Source organism: Dasypus novemcinctus, chromosome 4, assembly GCF_030445035.2.
Source record: "Dasypus novemcinctus isolate mDasNov1 chromosome 4, mDasNov1.1.hap2, whole genome shotgun sequence".
Lineage (NCBI taxonomy): Eukaryota > Metazoa > Chordata > Mammalia > Cingulata > Dasypodidae > Dasypus > Dasypus novemcinctus.
In genome coordinates this window covers 44,161,198-44,186,869 of record NC_080676.1, presented here as the reverse complement: position 1 = coordinate 44,186,869, position 25,672 = coordinate 44,161,198, and the positions used below count along the sequence as shown (strand labels likewise).

Here is a 25,672-nt window from a genome sequence, read left to right as displayed (position 1 = left end):
TAGAGCTGCAGGGTGCCTAAGAGTTACCTCCTGAGAGCCTCCACGTTGCTCAAATGTGGCCACTCTCTAAGGCAAACTCAGCATGTAATGCATTACCTTCCAGCATGGGACATGACTCCTGGGGATGAGCCTCCCTGGTGTCAAGGGATAACTACCAACCTGGTGAAGCAACTAGAAAGAGACCTTGAATAAAAGGGTCAACTCAAACCAGCAGAATAGCTCAGCCTAACTGTTGGATCAAGTGTTAAAAACTGCTTTTTGACCTTGAATAAAAGGGGGAAATGGCAAAGACAAATGAGTTTATCTGGCTAGGAATCTTGCAAAAAGAGTTGGAAGGTCATCAGTAGGGTCACGCTTCTGCACACCTCAGCAGGGTGGGGAGTGGGTTATATGGGAACTTATGTTTTTTGTTTTTTTATGTTTTTTAATGTAACGTTCCTTGTGATCTATTAACTTTAATAAAAATTCTTTTCCTCTTCATTTATCTCTATTTTCTAATATTTCTGCAATGAATATGTATTACATTTGTAAAGGGGGAAATAGGTTTTATTTTGCTAAACACAAAAGACTTATTTGTATAAAATCTTTAGAAAGGAATGGATGCAACTTCTATTCACATGCTCAAATACCTCTCCTTCCTAATAATTTATTTTAAATAATATATGCATGTGTAAGGGGTGGGGGCATTTGACAAATATTTTCAAGGTAAAATCAAAAGCACAGAAGACCATTGCCATCTAAACTTGATTGACATGTGATCAGAAGCTAATGTGCTCAACCGAATTGCTACATGATTTTGCCTTCTTCACTCGTTGTAACTAATGCATAACTCCCATGAAGTGATTAAAGCATACAAGCCAGAGCAATATACTAAATACTGTTTTCTACAGAATAGAAAGGACACTGGGGACTGGCACATGCCAGGTGACCTCCCTACCACTCTCATTTCCCAGTCACCTACCCTGGTACCTCAGTCCTCATCATTAATTAGTTCATGGAGGTGCACTGAGTACCAAAAATATTCCCCATAAGTAATAAATGTAAATAAATATAATACATTCCCAAACCAAAGACAATGCACATTTTTAAGGCAATATGTAATAAGACATGGTGGTGTATCATTACTTTACATCAGAAATAAACTTAAAAATTAATAAATACTTGCATTAAATAAAATTAAACTTCACTTTACCTGTACTGAGAAGATTCCATGGCCTAATGGGATGGTGGGAGGAGAGTGGTGAGGAGGAGAGGTTACCTGGAGTATTGCTTGGAAGGGGAGTCCCCCTCCAATAGAATATCAGACATTTGCACTTCAGGTGCTCTTTCTTTTTTCTGCCTTTTTTCAATTTGCTTCACAAGCTCTGACACACTCTTTATCACCTTCACTAAAAATTTATCCAATGCGGACTGCTTCTGTCTTCTTTTCAGAATTCTTTGAAAGCATGAAGTTGTTTGGTCATTCAAAAAATTTGCATTTCTGCTTGTCCGCACTTTGTCTGGATGATACTTCTATGCAAATTTTTGAACTTCTGCCATTTCTTTTAGCAAGGAACTGGGGACATCCTCCCCTACCTCCTCCTTACCTAAAGATATCTCTCTTTAGCCACCTCTTGTTGCTGCTCCTTCTGTAGTTCCTGCAGCTCCTCGGTGCTAAGCTCGTCACGATGTCCCTCCACTAACTCCTCAACATCAGCAGCATCGACCTCCAGACCCACCAATTGGCCCAAAGATCCAATCTCCTGTACAACTGTACCCTTTGTACTTTCAGACTTGGGGTAGGCCTCAAACCCTTTGAAGACTCTCTGAGGCACCACCTGTGGCCACAAATTCTTCCATGCAAAATTCCTGCTGTTCCCCTTTTTCAAATGATCAAACCAGCCGTGGCTGGACTTAAAAACGTCAATACTCTCATCACTTGGTTCTGGTTTATTTTTCAAAAGATCAGCATGAAACACTTTTGCTTTTTCACATACCATGGCTTCAGATACACTGTTGCCCATTAACTGCTTCTCATTTACCCAAATTATTAATAGCTTTTCAACTTCCTCGAGTGTTGGGAACACTGTCTTGTTAGTGCTTTAACTCCTTTCACAACACCAGTTTTTTTAATTGTTTATTCTTAATGATGGTGGACACCTTTCTTCTAGATGTATCATATTACCTAGCAAGATCAGTAATGCAAATACTGCCATCATATTCACCTATTATTTAATTTTTCTTCAGTGGTGGTGGGAAGTAATTTTCTTTTCTGCTCAGCATTATCACTGCTCATTTTCTTGGGAACACATGATGAGAAAAAAATGCAAAAATACACAAAATGACCACAGAAGCTAAGATAAGACTGCAACGGGTTGTGCACAGGTCAAGAGCTACCATGTGACTAACGTGTGACCCTTTGTTTCGACTGGAAGGGGTAGCAAGCAACTGACACCAACAAGTTCTCACTGACTTGCTGAGTACCAAACAAATGAGTACTGGGACAAAATTTTCATGCCAAAATGCACTGAGCAGCAAATTAGATGAGTTTCAAAGCAATGAAGTACCAAGCTATGACTGTATAGCCAAAGTACCACTTAGGGATAGACACCTGCATCTTTTATTTTGGTTAGCAGGCCTACTTGCCTTAGTTAGAGAAAACGGTACTAATAGGCCATTCATATAAGACAGTGGTTCTCAACCACAGCTGCACATTAGGATAGCCTGTGAACCTTAAAAAAACAATTACCCAAAATGCAAATCAGAGCTACAATTAGATACTGTTTCACACCCATTAGAAAGGCTGCTATTAAAAAAAAAAAAAGGGAAAATAACAAGTATTGGAGGAGATGGAAGATGCGGAGAAATAGGGACACTCATTCACTGCTGGTGGCAATGCAAATGGTGCAGCTACTGTGGAAGACAGTTTAGCAATTCCTTCTGTTGCAGGAGAAGTCTAGGTCTAGCCGAGAAACCCAAGCAACCCTCGGAGAGAGGGAGGAATGAAGTTTTATTATGTGTGCAGACCCAGAGGAGAGTTCAGTCCCAAATTCTTGGCCCCCCGCTGTGGTTTTCAAAGGTTTATATAGATAGGCTGGCAGGATGACAGCAACTTTGGTTGATTCCCAGATTGCCTCTAGCAGCTGAAGAATTTCCTCCTTGTTCTTGATTCCGTTTCCCCCGGCAGTTAAGAGGCCCCTCTCTTTATAAATGGCCCCATGGATATGGATGGGCACAAACGTGTACTTGGAATCAGTGTAGTGGTTGACATTTGCCCTTGGCCAACCACAGCACTCGGACCAGAGCCCAGAGCTCCGCCTGCTGTGCCAACCATCGTCGTGGTAGGGAAGTAGAGGATGGGCTGGTCGGGCTGGAGGGTCCCATTCTCGTTCCTGTGGGTGGGCCCTGTGTCTCCCAGAGTGACATCTGAAAGGCTGGCTGTGCTGACCAGAGCCTCCTGACCAACGGAGTCCCTGGGTCTCCCCACGAAGTGGACATGTGGTCCGAGGTGGTTGCTGGTGGAGGTGGCATAGCAGGAGGGTCTGCCCATGGTTCCAGGCCGGGAAGGGAGGTTCTCTGGGAGGCCTGGTAATGCACCGGGGTTTGGGCAAAGGGCCGGTGCAGTAGGGGTGTATGGTGGTGGTGGAGGCAGGGAGTCCTCTTCTTCCGGTCCTTGTTGAATGACCGACCAGCTTCTGTAGCCTCATCTCCTGAGTTACTAAAATCCTACTCTGTCTCTTTTTCCCAGTGCATAATCGACCCATGGGTCAGTGTTTGGGCAATCTCTAACCAGGAGTCAATGTAGGGGAACTGATCAGGGTGCCCCAGATCTCTGGTGACCACTAACCATACCACATGAACCCTGGGTACGTTCAGGGTCCTCTGAAGGCCAGTCAACACTGAAAGTTGGCCACTCCAATTTACAGAGTGTTTGGAGTTTTTTTGGATTCATCTTGGTGCCATAATCTCCAGAAAAGCCCTTTTTAAATTCCTAAGGATGCAGGTCAAAATGGTGGGTTTTGACTGTGATGACCCATCCCCGTGTTGGTGGTGCAAGACAGACAAAGGATAGGGGTGCCCCTCTCAAGACCTCTCAGATGCCTGCCTATCCACATCTCTTGCAAGAACTTAAGCTTGTCTTGACTAAGATGTCCAGGCAGAGTCCGGATTCACCATTATGCTGTATGACAAGCTGCGGAATGCAGGTTGGGGCCCAGTCGGACTCCGTAGGGCAAGCTGTGGAGCCACAGATTTGTATGACAGGCGTAAGCCCCTGCTGTCCTCATTCCTCACACTTTAACTCAGAGCTTAAACATGACCTTGCCTGGGTCCACCCTGTTCTGTGTTCTCGTTAACTTAGAAATTAGGAGGTGATCAGTCTCCTCTTCCATCCGGAGAGGGACCTGACTGGGACTGGACTCGGCACCCGGGGCCTTGCCTTTCCCTTAGTCTTCCCGTATTGTTGGGTCCCTCTCTCCACTGAGTCGGGCCAAGTCGCGGGGATGCGTCCCTGCGAGAAACTCCATGGAAGGAGGTCCTGTCAAGCGGACAGGTGGCACCTACCTCGTTTGGATGGAGCTCACCGCCCGCCGCACCCACTGTCTCCCAAGCTGGAGGCACAATGGGTCTGTTTGGTAGGTTTTCCCAGTCAGGGAAGCAAATGTTGCAGGAGAAGTCTAGGTCTAGCCGAGAAACGCAAGCGACACTTCGAGAGATGGAGGAACAAAGTTTTATTATGTGGGCAGATCCAGAGGAGAGTTCAGTCTCCAAATTCTGGACCCCCTGCTGTGGTTTTCAGAGGCTTGTATAGGGAGGCTGGCAGGAAGCTGGCGGGAAGCTGGCGGGAGTACAGAAGCAAATTTTGCTGGTTATCTTGAGATAAGTGGACATGGGCTGAGGCAACAGCTGCTAGCCAAGATTAGCCTGCTGGCTCACACAATCCAGCTCTTACAGGCACACACCCTGCAGCTCACAGCCCACGCACACACCCAAGGGCTGCATTATCAGAAGGCAGCCTGTACCAGCATTACATAGCGGGCAGGGGATTCCCTCAACACTCAGAAAGTAAAGTAAAACTATCATATGACCCAGCAATCCCACTACCAAATATATACTCAAAAGAATTGGGAGCAGAGACTTGAACAGATATTTGCATAACAATGTTCACCTGGCTCCCTTGCTGCCACATTTGACTCATGCCTTCAAATGTAGCAGCCTCTGGTTTGTAACTGACACCTAAGGGACCTGGTCCCATTCTCTTTCCTGATAGAACAAAGGCATTGAAGCCATTGGTTGCTGAGGCGAAGTGCGTATTAGTTAGATTCTCATCCATATTTAGCTTCTCTGCTAAAAAGATTAGACTTTGACTTTAAGGAGTGTGGTTGGCCCCACACCTCTCTCACCTTGCTCCTCCTTTTCTAATGTGTAACTAACTAGTTTCTGCAGTGCTGGATTCAGGCAAGCTAGGGCTGGGCAGCTGCATGTGCCACACTCTGTAGGACCTGGAATGAAAGGAGGACCCCCAGCTCATTAAACGATGGGAGATAAGGTAAAGCAGCATTGTGTTAAGTTTGAAACTGGCTTTGAAAAAATGAATATGGAAATTCTTTACGCTAATGAATATAGTAGACAATTCTTGGGGTATTGGGTGTAGCTACCAAAAACCCAAGCTACTTTTCTTTGCCTAGCTAATTGATAGTCACTTGGCTGATAACAGTTTGGGTTTTGAGGATATTTGCTCTGTTTTCTGACTAGAATCCACAACTTTTTCTTAAGTGATTCTGGGTGACCATACTACTGAAGGTGTGTATATATATATATATATATATATATATATAAAACAAACAAACAGATAAGCCTGAATCTAACTTATGACAATGATCTATATTCTTCAAAGATGTCAATATATGAAAGACAAAAGAGGTGGAAGGACTGTTCTAGATTCAAGGAGACTAAGAAGACATGACAACTAAATGCAATGAATGATCTTGAACTGGAACATGGAAGGAGGAAGTAAACAGCTGGAAGGGACAGCGTTGGGAGAGTTGGGAAATTTTGAATATGGGCTCTTTATTAGATAATGCTATTGTATCAGTGTTATATTCATCTACAAATATCATGAAAGTCCCTTATGCTGCTTTAGAAATTGTGTGGTTGTGTGGTAGGACTTTTCTGGAGAAACAAGGAATTGTCTAATAGTGGAACCCACAAAGAATGAGAAATGGTGGAAAGTGCAGTTCTTCTCAGCTTTGTGAAGACTACCCAGACTGTGAAAGGAGTGGGCTAAGCACAGGACTGAGGGGCAGGACCTGGGTTCTCATTCTGGACATGTCAAATAATATCTTTGTGATGGAGAGAGGCAACTTGCCTGTGGGAACCTCAGTTTCTTCAACTGAAAATTGAAGGGATTGTACTAAGATCACCTCTGTAAGATCCCTTTATGCTTGAAAACTATGTGATTTGAGGGGCCACTGGTCTTTTCCAAAGTTGGCTGCAAGATCATCTTTGGTTTGGTTTTTCGGGGCACAGGTTTAAAGAAGAAGGGTATAAGCTTCCCCTACCTGGTTAACCAGTGGCTGCTGAAAATCTGCTCTTTTATTTAGCAGTAGGGGTTTAAGATCATCCACTCTGGGCTTCAGTACTAGTGTTACTGGGTTTTATTTAGCTTCTTGGCTATGCTGTGGAAATGAATTTCAAGAGCATGCTGGGTGAGTTAGGCCAGTAATTTATTCAGGTAGGAAGGGAAGAGAAATGGGAGAAAATAACAGAAAATAACAGAGCACGGGCCCCAGGTAGAGAGGAAGGCGCTAAAAAGGGATAAAAAGGACTGATTTATGGGCTACAATTCCCCATTATAAGTTATAAATGCGCAGGTTTATTTGTGTGACCACATGGCAGAGAAAAAATGTTGAGAGCGGTGTGCTGAGGACAGGATGGGTCCACAGGCAAGAGAATGCATCAGATATTATTCAGGCCTTGCAGTCTGCTTTATAAACTATTAATTATTCTCCCCCTTTGCTAATGACAGGGGAAAGGTTCGTGCTGTTTGCTGTTTTGATTGATTACCCCACCCATCAATTCCCCAGTGAGGATCCAGTAATAAAGTACCTGGGGAATATCTGGGGCTTTTCCTTGCTTCCAGAAGAAGTCTTTGTTCTGGATAGCAGAATCTTGGGGGTGGGGGTCTTCCAGCAGCCATCTTGGGGGTTACTGATGTCCACATGGACTCCCTGCCAGGTTCCAGATCCATCTGTTAATTCCTTGTCTTACTGGCCTGCTTCACTAGAGTATCTGCAATTTACTAGCTGTATGGTGTTGGGAACACCACTTAATCCTTTCTGAGCCCTGGTTTCCTTACCTGTAAAAATGGAGATAATTTCATGTACTTCACAGTGTTATTGTGAAGATTATTGGTGATGTGTGAAAGGTTGAAGTGGTAGACATCAATAGCTGCAGTAACCATTATTTGGCACCAGCAATAACGAGATGATAATGATGTGACTAAAGATGTATTTGTTTCATAGTCCTTTTATTGTTTATTGTTGTATTACATATTTTATTTTCTTTAGGTTTTACATTAACTCCGTTTGTTAACTATTATAATACAGAATTTATAGGCCAAGAAACTGAGGCTCAGGGAAGTTAGGGGCCTATCTGTAACTCACCTAGGCTTTCTTTCTTTTTTTCCCCAAACAAACTCTATCTGACTTCCAAGCCACAAATTAAATACCACATTTTGTTTTATTTTAAGGTTCAGCCATTTGCCTAATCTACTCTCCCACATTTAACCAGCAGCATATATTCTAATTGGATATGAAATCTAGTTTCTCTAACTTAAAATTATTAAGCTCTAAATCATGCTGGTCTTTTAAAAGTACATACTTCATAGTTTGTGAAATGATTAAGAGAAAAGGTTTGAAGATCTTCTGCCACTTACTAGCTGTGTGGCCTTTGGACAAGTTACTTAACCTTTCCATATCAGTTCCCCACAAGTTAAATGAAGGTTATAATCCTTATGTTGATGGCTATGGAGAGAATTGAGTGAGTTAATACAAGCAAACCACTTAGAACCTAACCCTGGAGAGGGTAAGATCCTCTAAGTCCTCACACTTATCATTAGCTATTATGTGCTATCCTTGTATCAAACACTTGGACATTAATTAGATTGAATGTAAGGGTCAATGGAGTTTATTTACAGTTAGTCATTTTCAGAAACATGCCCTCTTATAAACAAAACTTTCCTCTGAACAAATCTAATGCCAAAGGAACACAGGAGGTTGACTATATTGCTGCTTTTCATTTCACAATATTGGAGAAAGAAAAGATGCAGAGCAGGAGACTGTTTACATGGAGTTCAGAGAGGAAAATTAAACCTGAAAAGAAGAGGTTAAAAAAAAAAAGCAAAAAGGAAATGCAATCAGTTCCAAGACTTAGATAATTGGGATGATCATATTACTTGAAAGTTCTGAGAAATTCAGGAGACCTGCTTAGAATTGATGAGACCTTCTATTGCTAGTTACCTGGCCAACTGACTGAACTATCTCTCCAGGGGATTAAAATGGGGGACCTGCAGGTTCTGGTGGACAGCCCCAGTGCTAACTCTGAAAAAGAAGCCAGGAGAAAAAAACCAGAAAAGTGACTCTAAGACACTCTGGAGTCTCTACACATTTCAAAACTTTCCTAGTTCTTCACAGTTATTATTTTTGTTATCCCTATAACACAGGGGTTCTTAACAAGGGATCCATGAGCTTGAATGCAAAAATACATTATTCTTGTGAGGATATGTTGGTGCAGATGTAGTATATATTTTTAAGTAATGCACAATAAAGTGTGGACTTAGTAAGGGGTCCTGGTTTTCACCTGACTGGCAAAGGGGTCTCTGGAACAAAAAAGGTTAGGAGACCCTGCTTAAACGTAAGAATTGATCATAGAGGAAGCTCCAGAATTTCTACAGGAAAGATTTAAAAGGAACAATCTGGTTGGAAGAGAATGGGGTGGGAGTTCCAGAGAGCTTCTGTCTTTGAAAATTAACTTTTACTTTTATCAAAGTAATGTAGGGACAGCTAATACTCTTGTGACTTAGACTGTCCATTTGATGCATAAAGCAGGAGGCTGATGGTGATTATTGGGAAGCAAATCTACTGAAGCTACCACCTTCACCACCAATTCCTATTTCCATAGTCCACCACTTGGTATGGTCACTGGTGGGATTCTTAAAATGAGAGAAAAGGAACTATATGATTATTTGATGAGAGGGGCAGAGAGCGAGCAAAAAAAAAAAAAAAAAAAAAAAAAAAAAAAGACAACCAGGGATGGACTAGGCAGTAGCAGGCACTAAGTGACAAAATACAAAAAAGTGACTCTGCCACAAGGAAGAAGAGGAGATAGAGGGAAGAGATAAGGCAAGTGTATCATGGCCCTGGGTTTAGTAGTGGGAGGGCTCAGGCACAGATAAACAGTTGAATTGACCTTATACTTTCAGGTTTTCTCTCAGACATCCAAAAGATTCCTATGGGTAGGAAGGAGGAATAAAATTTGTGAGGTGGGTGGTGGGAAAAACCGCTTGGGATTGTTGGGTTTCAGCATCAGAATGGACAAAATCTATAGGCAGTAAGATTTTTTTCCCCTAATTTGGAAAGACTAAGTTCCTAAATTTTTAAATGTTCTAGAATTTTGAATTCTGCTTCTCACCAATCAAGGTTGCAGAAGGGCCAAGTAATTAAAAGTATAGGCTCTGCATTCAAGTCATTATTCTACAATTTACTAGCAGTGAGACCTTAACTTAGACTATTCATCCATAAAATGGGGATACAGCTGGTGCTGTCATGAGAGTGTAGGTGCTGAATAATGACCCTCCAAAGATGTCCACACCCTGGTCCTCAAAACCCAGGAATAAGTCACCCTACGTGGCAAAGGAGACTTTGCACATGTGATTAAGGCTGGGAGCCTTGACATGGGGAGGTTATCCTGGATTATCAAGGATGCCCGATCTACTCACACAAGTCCTCAAAAGCAGAGGACCTTTGCCTGCTGTAGTCAGGATCAGAGATGAGAGGGGAGAAGGACTTGACCTCCATTGCTGCTATGAAAATGAGAAAGATGCCATTAGTCAAGAAATGCAGTGGCCTCTAGACTGAGAATGGCCCTCAGTTTACAGCCAAGAAGTATTAATAAATGGGGACCTTGGTCATACAATCACAAGGGACTGAATTCTACCATCAACCCAAATTCTCCCCTAGAGGCTCCAGAAAGAGCACAGCCTGCTGACATCTTGATTTTAGTCCAGTGAGACCCATACCAGACTTCAGACCTTCAAAAATATAAGATAATAAATTGTGTTGTTTAAGCCACTGGATTTATGGTAGTTACTTACAATAGGAATAGGACACGAATACAGAGAGTAATTAAGATAACCCACCTAAAGCACCAAGCAGGATGCCTGGCTTGCAGTAAAGTTAGATAATCAGTGTTAGGCTCTAGCTGTATTTGCACTGCACTGAACATCAAATTATCCATATCAAAGAATTGAGGAGGTGTATCAGATCGAGATAATGAGAGAGGTGGGTTAAAGCCCTGACAAAGATCCCATGGGTTCCCTCCCTACTGAAAAGGGTTACTAGCCAGGAATAGATTGAAATTCTCTATACTTGGAAATATCTTGAAGAGAAGGATTTGAGGACAAATGGCCAACCAAGTGGATAGAACCCTATCCTGGCTTTGGATGTCTGAGCCACTGAGTTTTAGATATCTACTTATAATTTATAGGATAATTCAAAGATCTCTGGTGATCACATATTCTACATACCACATAGTGTATGTGTATATTTTATGTATGAAATATATATATAGAGAGATGTGTTTGTATGGTATATATATTATATATTACATGTATGTATTTAGAGATATTTGTATTTTATATACGCTTTAGGATAATATGTATCATATGTTTTTGGAGTCAGTTCTGATGTCCTTTCTTTGTGGGGAGGAAGTTGTTGAGAGGAGAAGTCTACGTAAGTGATACCTGTAATTAATTGTAAATTAGTGGATAGAAAGGGACTTTGTAACCTACAGATCCTTAATCCCTATTGTAGAGATTCCAATCCAGTGGTTTGTCTAGGGAAATGCCTACATGGTCATCTTAATTGATTAAGAAAAGATGTTTGATAAAATCCAGAATCCTTTCTTTTTTTTAAAAAAAATTATTGAGTATATCACTCATACATGAACATGTATAAACAATAAGTGTATAGTAAAATTTTGAATTTACAAAGCAAATTGCCTAACATCATACAGGAGTCCCATACATCAACCCTTCACCAACACCTTGCATTGTCATGAGACATTCGTTACAAATTATGAAAGAATATTGTTAAAATCTTACTACTAATTATAGTCCTTATCTTACATATTGTGTATTTTCCCCCAACCCACCCCACTGATCATTTTTTAAATATATTTTTATGTCAGAAGTTGTAAACTTACAAAGCACTCATGCACATGTGCAGAATTCCCGAACAATACCCTTCTATCAAAACACCACACCATCGTGCAACATTTGTTACAGATTATGAGATAATATCATCTGATTATTACCAGGCCCATAGTGAAAATTTGGCACAATTTTTCCATACTCCCTCATTATCAACACAGTACATCTTTGGCATAGATGCACGAGTATTATAGATCTGCTGTTAACCACAGTCCACAGGTCACACCAGTTATATTTTTCCCATGCTTCTCCATACCCCTACCGCTTTGCAATAGTGACAAACATCTGCTCTAGCTCACAAAGGGCATTCTTGCATCAGTACCATCAACCACAGTCCTCATCCACCTCTTGGTTTACTGTGTTATTCAGTCCCTAGATTATTCTCTAGCTTTCTGGCAATTGGCATTTACATCCCTAGACTACAATTTTCAGCCATATCCCCATTTATAAACCAGCTGTTACTCACTATATAGTTTTACCATCAACTCTGTACATTTCCACAATTTCATAGTAAAACTACAACTTCTACATGCATTAAATATCAGTAGGTCCATCTCAGTCCTCCTCTAATCTCCTTCAAGAATCCACCACTAGCACCAGGTCTTGAAAATATTATCCTACATTTTCTACCAAAGGCTTTATGATTCTTGCTTTTATATTTCGGTTTTTGATTCATTTTGAGTTAATTTTTTGTATAAGGTATGAGATAGGGATCCTCTTTCCTTCTTTGGGCTATGGATATCCAATTTTCTCAGAACCATTTTTTAAATGGTCCGTTCTGCCCCAGCTGGGTGGGTTTGACAGCCTTGTCAAAATCACTTGACCATACATGTGAGTGTCTGTTTTTGAACCTCAATTCAGTCCCATTGGTCTATGTGTCTGTATGCCAGTACCATGCTGTTTTTTTTTAAGATTTAAAAAAATTAATTAATTTATTTATCTCCCCTCTTACCCCACCCTGATTGTCTGTTTTCTGTGTCTATTTGCTGCATCTTCTTTGTCCGCTTCTGTTGTTGTCAGTGGCATGGGACTCTGTGTTTCTTTTTGTTGTGTCATCTTGTTGTGTCAGCTCTCCGTGTGTGCGGCATCATTCCTGGGCAGGCTGCACTTTCTTTCGTGCTGGGTGGCTCCCCTTACTGGGCACCCCTTACTGGACACCCATTCATGGCACGGCACTCCTTGCACACATCAGCACTGCACATGGGCCAGCTTCAAATGGGTCAAGGAGGCCCGGGGTTTGAACTGCAGACCTCCCATGTGGTAGATGGATGCACTAACCACTGGGCCAAGTCCACCGCTGACCATGCTGTTTTTACCTCTGTAGCTAAGTAATAAGATTTAAAGTCTGGAAATGAGAATCCTCCAACTTTGCTTTTCCTTTTTAAGATGTTTCTCACTATTTAGGACATCTTACCTTTCCAAACAAATTTGAAAATCATATTTTCCACTTATGTAAAAATTGCTGGTGGAATGTTTATTGGGATTGCATTAAATCTGTATATCAATCTGAGTAGAATCAACATCTTAATGATATTTAATCTTCCAATCCATGAGCATGGAATATTCATCCAAATTTTTAGGCCTTTTTTGATTTCTTTTGACATTGAGTTGTAGTTCTCTGAATACAAGTGCTTTACATTGTTGGCTAAGTTTATTCCTGAATATTTGCATTTTACCTGTTATATTTTATTTTCATCACTTTTTTGACACTTTTAGTTACTTTTATTGATATAATCTTCATTTCTAGGCTCTCATCCAGGCCTCTCTCTTATCTTTTCTTTTCAGGCTGTAGTGCACCCTTTACTGTTTTCTTTAAGGCACGTCTTTTGGTTACAAACTCTCTCAGATTTGTTTTTCTTTGAATATTCTAAACTTACCCTCATTTTTGAAAGACAGTCATGCTGGATATAAGATTCTTGGCTGGAAGTGTTTCTCTTGCAGTATCTTAAATAAATCATACAATTGTCTTCTTGCCTCCATGGTTTCTGGTGAGAAATTACTTAATTTTATTGGGTATCCCTTATTTGTTATGAATTGCTTTTCTCTTACTGCTCTCAGAATTCTCTCTTTGCATTTAGCATTTGATATTCTGATTAATATGTGCCTTGGATTTGGTCTATTTGGATTTTTTCAGATGGGAGTACAACATACTTCTTGGATATGGATATCTTATGTCCTTCAATAGGATTGGGAAATTTTCTACCATTATTTCTTCAAATATTCCTTCTGCCCCTATCCCTTGCTTCTCCTTCTGGGACACTCATGACATGTATGTTTGCACTTCTATTGCTGTCCTTTAGTACCCTGAAACCTTGTTCAATTTTTTTCTTCATTTGTTTTTTGTATGTTGACTTTCAGAGGCCATTTCTTCAAGTTCACCAATCTTTCTTCTGACCCCTCAAATCTGCTATTATGATTCCATTGTACTTTTAAAGTAATTTATGGCACATTTTATTCCCATAAGATCTGTTATTTTTCTACTTATGCTGTCAAATTCTTCTTTGTGCTCAATGTCTTCTTTTTAAAAAAAACACACTGAATTATTTCCCCCCCTTGCCTTCTCCCACCCTGCTGTTTTTGCTGTCTGTGTTCTCTTCTCTTCTCATTTTCTCTCATCTAGGATTCACTGGTATTCAATCCTGGAGACCTCTGATGTGGAGAGAGCTTCCCTGTCAATTGTGACACCTTAGTTCCTGGTTCTGCTGTGCTTCACCTTGATTCTCCCCTTGTCTCTCTTGATGTGTCGTCATCTTGCTATGTGACTCACTTGCACAGGCACTGGCTCACTACACAGGCACTCACGTGGGCACTGTCTCATCGCATGGGAATGCTGTCTCTTTTTCTTTTTTTTTAACCAGGAGATGCCACAGATTGAACTGGTTCCTCCCATATAGTAGGTGGAGGTTCTACCACTTGAGCCACATCCACTTCCCCCAATGTCTTCTTAATATCTTTAATCTCTTTAGCCATCTCATTGAATTTATTAAGGAGTATTGTTTGAGCACCTATGATTAGTTATCTCAACTCCTTTATGTCATCCAGTGTCTTACCTTGTTCTTTTAACTGGGCCATAGCTTCCTGGTTCTTGGTGTGGATTGTAATTTTTTTGTTGGTATCTTGGCATCTGGCTTAGTAGAGTATTTATTCTGGGTAAAGTTTTTCTCCTCAGTTTAGGGCTTCCTGCCCTTTCTCCCTTGCTAGTTGTGTAGTAGGAGCCAAGGATGTAGTTGGTGCTATAAGGTGTGGAGGCTCAAGCTGCCTTCATTGCCCCAGGGACCAAAAAAGCATCTCCCAACTTTCTCCTTTGCCAGAGTTAGGGACAGAGTCAAAGCTGTGTGGAATAATCCAAGTCATGCAGGCCTAGACTATAGTTACCCAGAGAGATGGATGAAGCTTCATGCCTCTTTCTCCCTGAATGGGGGCAGAGGGGAGGGATGGAGCTACAGGTGTGGGCAGCAATCTATGCAGTGTGGGTCCAAGATGACCACAGTTGGCCCAGTAGGCTTCTGAGTATTCAGTCTGTGCCAGTCAAATGTACTTGCAGTTACCTGGATAGGTTGGTGCAGGCCCACCAGCTTTCTCCTTGCTAGAGGTGGGGCTGAAACCTAGGCAAGGGATGCAACCAGTCTGGGTGAAAGTAACTGGTCTCTACTCTCACTGGGATTTTCAGTCAGCCAGGCTTCCCCTCATGCTGGGTGAGGAGTCAAAATGGCAGCTACTGGCCTCTTTCCAACTTGGACAATTTCAAACTTTAACTGTTCTTTGGGTTAAACTTTAGCCAGCTGAATTTACTAATCAGTAGCCGAAATCAGTGGCCAACCATCTCTTACTTCCCCTTCTTGGAAAATGGAGCTTCTAATTCCTGCCACAGAGTAGCTCCTGGGGTGACCTGTGCTGTCAAAGTAGGATGATTGCTGGCCTCCATGGCATGGCCTGTAGTTTGCTGGAGAAGCTGGTGCAAGTCCCCAAGTTTCCTTCCTCCCAGAGGCTGATCTGGGGCTTATGCTAGAACTGCAAATTGATCTATGTGGAAAGAGGCCAGTCCCTACTAGCACTGGGATTTTCAGTCTACCCCACCTCCCCTCATGCCAGGTATGGGTTTCAGATGGTGGCTACCAACCTCTTTCTGACTTAGACAGGTTCAAACTTTAGCTGTTCTTAGGATTATACTTCAGTCCACCAAATTTACTAATCAGTAGTTGAATTTGGTGTCCAACAGTCTCTTCCTCCCCCTTTTTGGGGAAGTGGAGCTTCCAATTTCAGCCTCAGAATAGCTCCCAGGTCCTCCTGTGCCTCCTGGGAAGGATGGGCACTGGCTTCTGTGGCATGGAGTGCTCTACTTATGAATTTTCAGTGCAGATGGGCAGTGTCCTCCTTCCATTCTTTCAAGGATGTTGTATGATGCATTTCTGGTCTCCTGGAGCCTCAAACAAGTATTTTAGATAGCTCTGGGTGATTACTAACTACCCCATAGCAGAAGGTGATTCTAGGAGCTCCTTACTCTGCTGCCATCTTGCTGGTTGTGGATCCTTTCTTGATTAAAAAAAAAGAGAGAGAAAAAAGAAGAACTTCAAAAGATAGGTAGAGAAGGAAAGTTCCTCAACATAATAAAGGGCTTATATGAAAATGCCACAGCCAAAATTGTACTCAATGGGGAGAAGTTGAAAGCATTCCCTCTAAGATCAGGAACAAGACAAATATGCCCACTGTCACCACTTTTATTCAACATTTTGCTAGAAGTCCTAGCTAGAGCATTTAGGCAAGTAAACGAAATAAAAATCCTCCAAATTGGAAAAGGGGAAGTAAAATTCTCATTATAACATCATCCTATATTTAGAAATTCTGAAATATCTACAACAAAGCTAATAGAGCTAATAAATTAGTTTAACAAAGTGACAGAATACAAGATCAACATGCAAAAATCAGTAGTGTTCCTATACATTAGTAATGAGCAAGCTGAGGAGGAAATCAAGAAAAAAATTCCCTTTACAGTAGCGACAAAAAAACTCAAATATCTAGAAATTAATTTAACCAGAATATAAAGGATCTGAATTCAGAAAACTATGAAACACTGCTAAAGAAATAAAATACAACCTAAACAAATGGAAGGACATTCTGTTTTTATGGATTGGAAGACTAAACATCATGAAGATGTCAATTCTGTCCAAACTGACCTATAGATTCAAAGCAACTCCAATCAAAATTCTAACAGTTGACCTATGGACTGTGGTTAGCAGGAGTAATGTAATATTGTTGCACCTAAGCCAAAGATGTACTGAGTTGATAACAGGTCAGTATGGAAAATGTGTGCCAAATGTACACTATGGACATGGTAATAATCAGATGATATTATCTCACAATCTGTAACAAATGTTCTACCACAGTATGGTGTCTTGATAGAAGGTGTTGTTTGGATATTCTGCACATGTACATGATTGCTTTGTAAGTTTACATCTTCTGTCATAAACATATATATTTTTAAAAATTCCCACAGCCTGTTTTACAGAAATAGAAAAGTCAATTACCAAACTTATTTGGAAGGGAATGTGGTACTGAATAGCCAAAAATGTCCTAAAAAGAAGAGCAAACTTGTAGGACTCTTGCTTCCTGAACTTGAAGTATATTATAAAGTTTCACTGGTCAAAACAGCATGGTAGTGGCATAAAGATAGACACATTAATCAATGGATCAAAATTCAGAGTTCAGAAATAGACCCATACCTCTCAGATCAATTGATTTTTGATAAGCCCATCAAGTCCACTCAACTGGTACAAAAAAGTCTTCAACAAATAGTGCTGGGAGAACTTAATATCAATATCCAAAAGAATGAAAGAGGGCCCCTATCTCCTCCCTATACAAGAATCAACTCAAAATGAATCAAAGACCTAAATATAAAAGCCAGGACCATAAAACTCCTAGAAGATAATATAGGGAAACATCTTCAAGATCTCGTAGTAGTTGGAGGTCTCTTACATCTTTTACCAAAGCATGAGCAACAAAAGCAAAAATAGATAACTGGGGCCTCCTCAAATTTAAACACTTTGGCACCTCAAAGGACTTTGTGAATAGGGTTAAAAAGGTCAGCCTATTCAATGGGATAAAATATTTGGAAATTGTGCATGCATCAAGATCCTAATGTTCATGATATATAAAGAGTTCCCACTAGTCAGCAATAAAAAGACAAATGACCCAATTTAAAAATGGTCCAAAGACCTGAATAGACACTTTTCTAAAGTAGAAATACAAATGGTGAAAAAACACATGAAAAAATGTTCAACATCACTGGCTATTAGGAAATGCAAATTAAACCTACAATAAGATAACATTTCACCCTATTAGAGTGGCCACTATTAATAAAACAGAAAACTACAAGTGTTGGAGGGCATGGAGAGAGATAAGAATGCTTATTTACTGTTAGTGGGAATGTAGAATGGTATAGTCACTGTGGAATTTTGTTTGACAATTCCTAAAGAAGTCAGATACAGATCTCTCGGTGACCCAGTAATACCCCTACTAGGTATATACACAGAAGATATGAGAGCTGGTACATGAACAGGCAATGTTCATCAGTGTTCAGTAGGGACATTATTTACAATTGTCAAAAGATGGAACCAACCCAGGTGCCCATCAAATGGTGAATGGATAAACAAACTGGAGAATATAAACTGATGGAATATTATTCAACTGTAAGAAGAAACGAAGTCGTGAAGCAGATGACAACATGGGTGAACCTGGAGGACATTATGTTGAGTGAAGCAAGCAAGGCACAAAAGGACAAATATTGTAAGATTTCTCTATTAATAATGTGCAATTCATGGAGTTAATAGCTAGAATATAAGTCACCAGAAAAAGAATGTGATTAGAGAATGGAAAGCTGAGGTTTAATCTGTGCAGAATTGGAAAAATCTTGTTTATAAATGTTTGGAAATGGAAAGAAAATATGAAAACACATCATGTGATTTGTAGTTAGTCGCACTACTACAAAGTGGGTATGATAATGGTTTCTTTTCTTTTTTATTTTATTTTTTTTCTGAGTAATGAAAATGCTCTAATAATGATTAAAGCAATGAATGAACAACTCTGTGATAATACCAAATGTCTTTGATTGTACACTTCAGATAAACTGTATGGTTTATGAACAACAACAACAAAATAGAGTGGGTTGGGGTAAAACTTACCAAATACAAGATATGGGCTATAGTTAGTAGTACTACTTTGATGACGCTCCTTTATAATTTCTAACAAATGTTTCAGAAAATGCATGGTATTGGTTGGGTGAGGTATGGGAGTCTTTTTTGCATGTTTGTTTTGTAATTTCACAACTTTTACTATACACTTATTTTTTATGTATGTTCATGTATGAAAGATAAAATTCCATAAAAATTTTTTAAATGAAAAAGAATATGCTACACTTAATATCCTTTTATATGCCTCTCTGAAGGCATGATAAGATTTCTCTAGGTTGGTTAGAAGGGTCTTTGCTGAGTTGAAGGGAATGAGTGTTCTGCCCTTTTCTACATGGCTTTACTGTAGCTACTTGGAACTGGGATTGGGCAGGTGTAATATCCCTAAACCCAGAAAAGTAGGTTCAACCTGCTAAAATTTAAGTTTCAAATCCTGAAACACATCCTTCCCTAGGTGTCGTAGATTGTATAAATGGTGACTGTTGCATATTGTCCAACTACTGAAGCATTTTTTAACATAGCATTGCCCATGGGATAGTTCCCTGCCTGTTTGTTAACTGAAATCACAGTTGACCTCTCAAAGTGATATAACTGACTGTTTTTATATTGGAAGTTTCCGTTGTTCAGCATCAATTCTAGTTCTCAGGCCTGATTTTGAGTGCTTATATTTAAATCATAAATTGTATGGTTTATGAACATGTCTGGAACAAGCTGACTACAATTTTTTTTCAGCATTAGTAATGTAGGGTAAATGATGGATGGCTTTCAAGTATGGGTATGATGGCTCTCACCTGCTGGAAGCACAGGGCATGCTGTAAATGAGTAGTGAGGATACAGAACCAGCTTGTGAAACCTGTGAAAAGTGCAAAGTGCAGATCAAAACATAATGGGCAACTGAAATTGCCTGGGTGATTCTCTGCCCTGTGTTTCAGTCCCAACAGATAACCAGGACGTTGGCTTTCACTATTTTCACCGCAGTGCTGAGTTCCTTCAAGTGTGGATATGACATTGGTGTGATCAATACATCTCAACAGGCAAGTGAAACACAGAAATTCTTTCTGGCAACTGCTGTCAGTGACAAAAAGATATCATCCTGTTTTTTGGAGAAGGGGTAAAAGTTTATGTGGGGGACACCAGGTAATCTTGGCCTTCTGTTAGGTATCGAGGTGCATGTTTCCAGAGCTGATAACTTGGCCTTGACTTCTTAGTCAACAATTCTCACAGGAGGAGAAGGGAATTAATTGTTATTCTTGAGCTGATTCTGCTATCTGTTGAGCTCGCAGGAAACTCCAGTCACAATATACCACACATCCGGGATGTTTAAAGAAGAGTTCATTACAGCATTCAAAATATTCAATGATTCCAAGCACATATGGATGAAAAACTCCAGGAAATAAGGGGAAGTGAGAGAAAGATGTATTTCCTTCAGTGCATAAACATTTATTAGACCCCTACCTACTATGCACCAGTGCTCTAACATACACTGGTTCCAGTTCTATCCTTTCCACAATGTTATGATTCCTGTTTCCAGGCCAGATGAAAACCTTTGGGAGCACTAAGCACTGAAAAGATCCGTGTTCTTTTCTGTCTCCTACAGGAAATTCAAAGCAACATAATACAAAACTTAAGAATAACATTCAGGAAACCCAACAAAGTTTAGGTTTTCTTCATGATAACTATTTGGATGGTTATTTGCGGCGGCTTGCTCGGTCGGTAGAGGTGGGGTCTGGCTGCGGACGAGGGGTCGGTCCAGCTCTGGACGAGGGGTCGGTCCCGCTCGGGACGAGGGGTCGGTCCGGCAGCAGACGAGGGATCGGTCTCACAAGGGGTTGCGCGGTTCGGCTGACGGGGTTGCTCGGCGAAGCCGGCGACGAAGGGGTCGCCCGGCGAAGCCGGCGACGAACTGGGGACAAGGGAGGCCAGGCCCTTGTCGGGGGCTCTCAGGACTGGAGGGCGCACGGCAGAAGAACTACCGCGGAGACAAGGTAAACACGCAAGTCCACTTTACTGAGGGAGAGGCAACAGTTTTATAGGGGCTGGGGAAGGCTGATTGGTCGAAGCCATGCCCTGTTCTGATTGGTTGCCGGCGAAAGGTCAGTGGGCGGTACTGGACGGGGGAGGGGTGGTGGTTAGGGATTGGCTGTCGCTGTTGCTGGGGGAAGGGGCAGGGTTTAGGGATTGGTGGCTGCTGCTGCTGGGGTGGAGGGCAGACTGGATTTTTCCGCCCACGCCTGGCTGTTGCTGCTGTTGGGGGAAGGGAAAAGGGCGGGCTGGATTTTTCCGCCCACGCCTGGCTGTTGCTGCTGTTGGGGGAAGGGAAAAGGGCGGGCTGGATTTTTCCGCCCACACCTGGCTGTTGCTGCTGTTGGGGGAGGGGAAAAGGGCAGACTGGAACTTTCTGCCCTGCGCCTGCGCAGGGAGAAAGAAGAAGGGTGCCGCCCCACAAGGCATCGGGTGGCGCCATCTGGGAGGAGGGGCGGCCGCGGAAGCATGGCTGCCGAGAAGGGGAGACCCGAGGGCACTCTGCGCCCATGCCGAGCTTCCTTCAGGGGTGGCGGTGGGCCCGACCAACCACCCTATTATGGGGGCAGCGGAATTAGGCCTACCGTGGCCGCTCCCCCGCCAGGCCAGCAAACCACACTTCAGCCCGAGGGGTGACCGCATTTCCCCCTTCTTTTCAAATAAGGGCCAGGATGGCAGCAGCAACAAGTAGCCGAGGCCCAAGAGGCAGTAAGCAATGAGGGAAGCGGGGCTGAAGAGGGAGGTGAGTATGACGGGGATACAAATGTACAATTTGGGGGGCAGTATCTTGCCGGTGCAAGCAAGGGTGGCCAATGTCCAATTCTTGTTGATCTCGGTGGCTATAAGGTCCATCTGCTTGTTAAAAGTCCAGGATGACAGCGCGTTACAGGGAGTTGATCTCTTCTTGGCGGCGAAGAGCGGTAGAGGCAGACTGTGTGATGGTCTGGAGGATCGCAGCGGTAAGGACAAGTCGCGTCAGGGCACCAGCGACGGTGGTGGCGGCAGCGTCGGGAGTGGTGGAGACGTCGGCGAGGACAATAAGAAGGCCAAAGTCTTCACGGGCGCGAGAGAGGCCGATGTTAATGGGGCGGGCCGACATGGGGCGGCCCAATCTGCAACGCAGTAGGGGTTCAAGCGAAAAAAGGAGGGGGGCGGGGGACGAGAAAGGACGCTTTGGACGGCTGAGAAGAGGAGTGAGGTCGAGACAGGAGGAAGCTCCGCAAGCTGCGGGCCGGGGAAAGCGGGTTGTGGGCCGTTTAGCGGGGCTGGTGAGAGGGGTTAGCTTGGCCAGAGGTGGCAAGGGAGAGCATAAGGAGAAGGAGAGAGACTATGTTAATTGGCTCGGCAGCATGGCGAGGGTTGCGGCGTCTGCACTGACGGTAGAGTGCGAGCAGTGAACGGACTTCAGGGTTGGATGGTTGCCTCTCGGGGTGGAGGGTGAGCTGGCTCAGTTGGTGCTGGATCACTCGCATCTGGCGCCGCGCCCTGCGGGACATCCGCTGCTGAGGTGGCGGGTTTGACGTATCTCCCGGGGACCCAGATTGGCTGAGCGGCATCCTGCGGGAAGACACAAGCGAAACCTCGGCCCTGGGTAAGAAGGGGGCACGGGCCACGCCACTGACCTGTTTGAGGGTCCTTCCAAAGGACCAGGGGGGCCTGTGTGGGGCGATACGAGGGGCCCCAATGCCTATGGACTGCCGAGAGACCATCCTTATCAAAGGTCAAGAGATTTAGATGGATTAGGACAGCGGTGATGATGTCTCCGGGAGGAGCGTGAGGGAGGATTTCCCTCTGTTTTTCAATTTCTTGTTTCAGACGGCGATGGGAGCTCTCCACAATGGCCTGTCCTTGTGGGTTATATGGGATACCAAAATGGTGGGCGATTTGGTAGAGCTGAAGGAACCTCGCAAAGGACTCACTGCGATAAGCAGGGCCGTTATCCGTCTTTAGGTCCCAGGGGACCCCCATGAAGAGAATCCCTTGCCGAAGGGCCTTAATGCAGTGCTTAGCAGTCTCCCCAGGCAAGGGGACTGCATAGCACATGTGGGAGAAGGTGTCAATTATAACGTGCAAGAACTTAAGGCGTCCAAAGGACGGGACATGCGTGACATCCATCTGCCACCTGGAATTAGGCCTAAGGCCGCGGGGATTCACCCCCTGCGGTTGCAGAGGCCCCAGAGGCAGGAAGGGGGCACAGGTTTTGCATGTCCGCACTAGGTGCTTACAAGTCTCAATTGGCAACTCAGGCAAAAGGTGGTGGAGTGAGGCGGCAGAAAAGTGAAACCTCGAATGTAAGGACTTAGCCTGATTGATAGCATCTCCGACCGAATCAAGGGCAAGGGCAGAGACCGTCTGATCCGCGGTGTCGTTGCCTGCCGCTAGGGGGCCAGGCAACCCGGAGTGGCTCCGGATATGAGCAATATACCAGGGTGCCATGCGTTTTTCAAGAAGGGTCTTAAGGGCATCCAGTGCCTCATCAATAGGAGAGGAGGTCGGGAAGAATGTAGCTAATGCCAAGACCCTGCAGACTTGCAGAGAATAGAGGCTATCTGTAAAGATGTTAACGGGTTCACAGGGGAAGGCGCGAAGCGCTTCTACAATAGCCAAAAGCTCTCCCGTCTGGACGGAGTGTAGGTTAAGATGTGTAAAGACTTTCGGCTCTGCGACTCCATCCAGGTACACAACCATGGAGTACTTAGTTCTAGACGCATCCGTGAAAATAGTGACGGACCTCGGAAAGGGGGAGGAAGACGGGAAGGGGAAAAAAGGACTTCGGAAGGGAAATTTGGACACGCCTTGGAGTAGGCGGTGACTAGGGAAATGGCAATTGAAATCGCCTGCAAATCCCTCACACAGCACCTGCATTTGCTCATTATCCCTAATGAGGGAGGTGGTTTCTTTCGCATTAAGCGGCCAAACAATTACGGCAGGCTGAGTTTCAAACGTATGGACGGACAGCTGCACTAAATCGGCTGCGAGAGCGATCCATAGTCTTACTGCGGGGCAGATCTTTTGCATCTTGCTTTTAGAAGGATGGAGCCAGAGGAGGGGCCCGTCCTGCCAAAGAACTCCAGTGGGCGTTCCCTTGGTGGGGAGGACCAACGCCTGGAGAGGCTGCTGGGGATCGAACCGCTGGAGGCAGCAGTTATTAAGGGCCTTATCTACAGCGGTAATGGCGGCTCGAGCTTCGGGTGTGATGGCTATCTTTGCGGACACGGCAGAGGGGGGTTTATGACTGGTTTGTAAGAGAGCAAATAATGGCTGGAGCTGTGCCGTGGTAACAGACAGAGCCGGACGGACCCAATTGATATTCCCACAGAGCTGCTGGAGCTCTGTGAGGGTGACTCGGTCTGGCACATTTAGTCGCACAGCCATTGGGGTTACATGCTGGGAGATATGGAACCCCAGGAAGGTTAAGGGGGGTTCAAATTTGACCTTGTCATTCTGGATTGTTAAGCCAATGGCGGACAGATTATGCCGAAGTTGAGAGAGGACATACTGCAGCTTCTCATGGGTCTCACATGCGACCAGGACATCATCCATATAGTGAATGAGGTAGCCCAGATCTCGCAAGGGGGCGACTGCCGCATTCACATACAGCTGGCAGATGGCCGGGCTATTGCGCATGCCTTGTGGAAGGACTTTCCACTGATACCTATCGGCTGCCCCTCGGTGGTTGGGGACAGGAACAGTAAAGGCAAAGCGCGGGCGGTCCTTTTGGTGAAGCGGAATGGAAAAAAAGCAGTCCTTAATATCTAGAGTAGCCACAAAAAAGTGTTTAGGAATGGCCACTGGGTGAGGGAGTCCCGGTTGGGGAGTTCCCATGGGGAGGATATGCTTATTAATCTCCCTCAAATCATGTAGGAGGCGGTATTTGCCAGTGGCCTTCTTTTTAATAATAAAAACGGGCGAATTGTAGGGACTTGTGGACGGTTCTATATGTCCAGCTTCAAGCTGCTCTCGAACCAACTCACGAAGAGCTTGGAGTTTGTGGGATGGCAAGGGCCACTGCTCCACCCAAATAGGCTCCTCTGTATCCCACCGCAGAGGAGTGGGTGTGGGAGGTGTTAATTGAGCAGTGGCACAAACTATTGGGGGGGCTGAGTGGTTAACTGAACACCGCACTCCTCCAGGACATCTCGCCCCCAAAGTATAGTATCAAGGGTGCTAAGGAAGAGGGGCCGGAATGTGCCCACACGTCCCTCACTGTCTTCCCAGGCAATAGGGTGACTGGCGCGAAGGGAGGTAGAGGAGCCAGTGGCCCCTTGGACGGAAGGGCCTTCTTGAACAGACCACTGGGCGGCGAAATGAGCAGGGAAACAAGAGACCTCTGCACCCGAGTCGAGGGTCCCAGAGTACCAGCGGTGGTGAATCTTAAACCTCATGGTAGGCCTGGTGGACGTGATGGGGACTGTCCACATCAGGGCTTTGGAAGGTTGGGACGGGGAGCCTCTTTGGGGTGGGGCTGAGGCCTGCCCCTCTTGGAGTTTAAAGATGGCTGTTGCCGCTGCAGGGGAGGCTGCATATGGCAGTCGCGAGCCCAATGGTACCCCCGGCCGCAGCGGGGGCAGGGGGTAGAGGGGCCCCGTCGGGGCGGTGGGGGAGGAGGAACAGGAGGGCCCGGCGGTGCAGAGACTGCCGGGCATTCACGGGCGAAATGTCCTGGCTCACCACATCTAAAACAAGAGGAGTTAAGTGCCATGGCTGTCGTGACAGCCTTGGCGAAAGAAGCAGCCTGTTGGTCAAGGCCGTTACAGGCAATTACCCAATCGTCTATCGACTTTTCTCTCACGGGAGCGATCGCCTGTCGACAAATGGGGCTGGCCCCTTCAAGGATAATTTCACGGGCGAGGGCGCACTGAGCCTGTTCATCGTGGACCCTGCGCTCACATGCCCGGAGGACTCTGGAAACATAGGTAGAAAAGTCCTCATCCTTGGTCTGTGTGAGCTTAGTGAACTTGTCAGCACTACTGGCAGTGCAGGCGCGAAAGGCCCGTAG

At 44.0% G+C, this 25,672-nt stretch overlaps 1 protein-coding gene across 1 annotated transcript in view; it reads left to right on the top strand.

Annotated features, from left to right (window-relative positions):
* Nucleotides 1–5,362: 5,362 nt before the first annotated feature.
* Nucleotides 5,363–25,672, top strand: part of LOC101441311 (solute carrier family 2, facilitated glucose transporter member 2-like) — a 78,727-nt gene continuing 58,417 nt past the window's right edge. The window contains exons 1-2 of the mRNA XM_058295278.1: nt 5,363–5,527; nt 19,584–19,685. Of these exons, the coding sequence (XP_058151261.1) occupies nt 5,516–5,527; nt 19,584–19,685 (114 nt within the window). The 5' untranslated portion in view covers nt 5,363–5,515. The remainder of the gene's footprint in view (nt 5,528–19,583; nt 19,686–25,672) is intronic.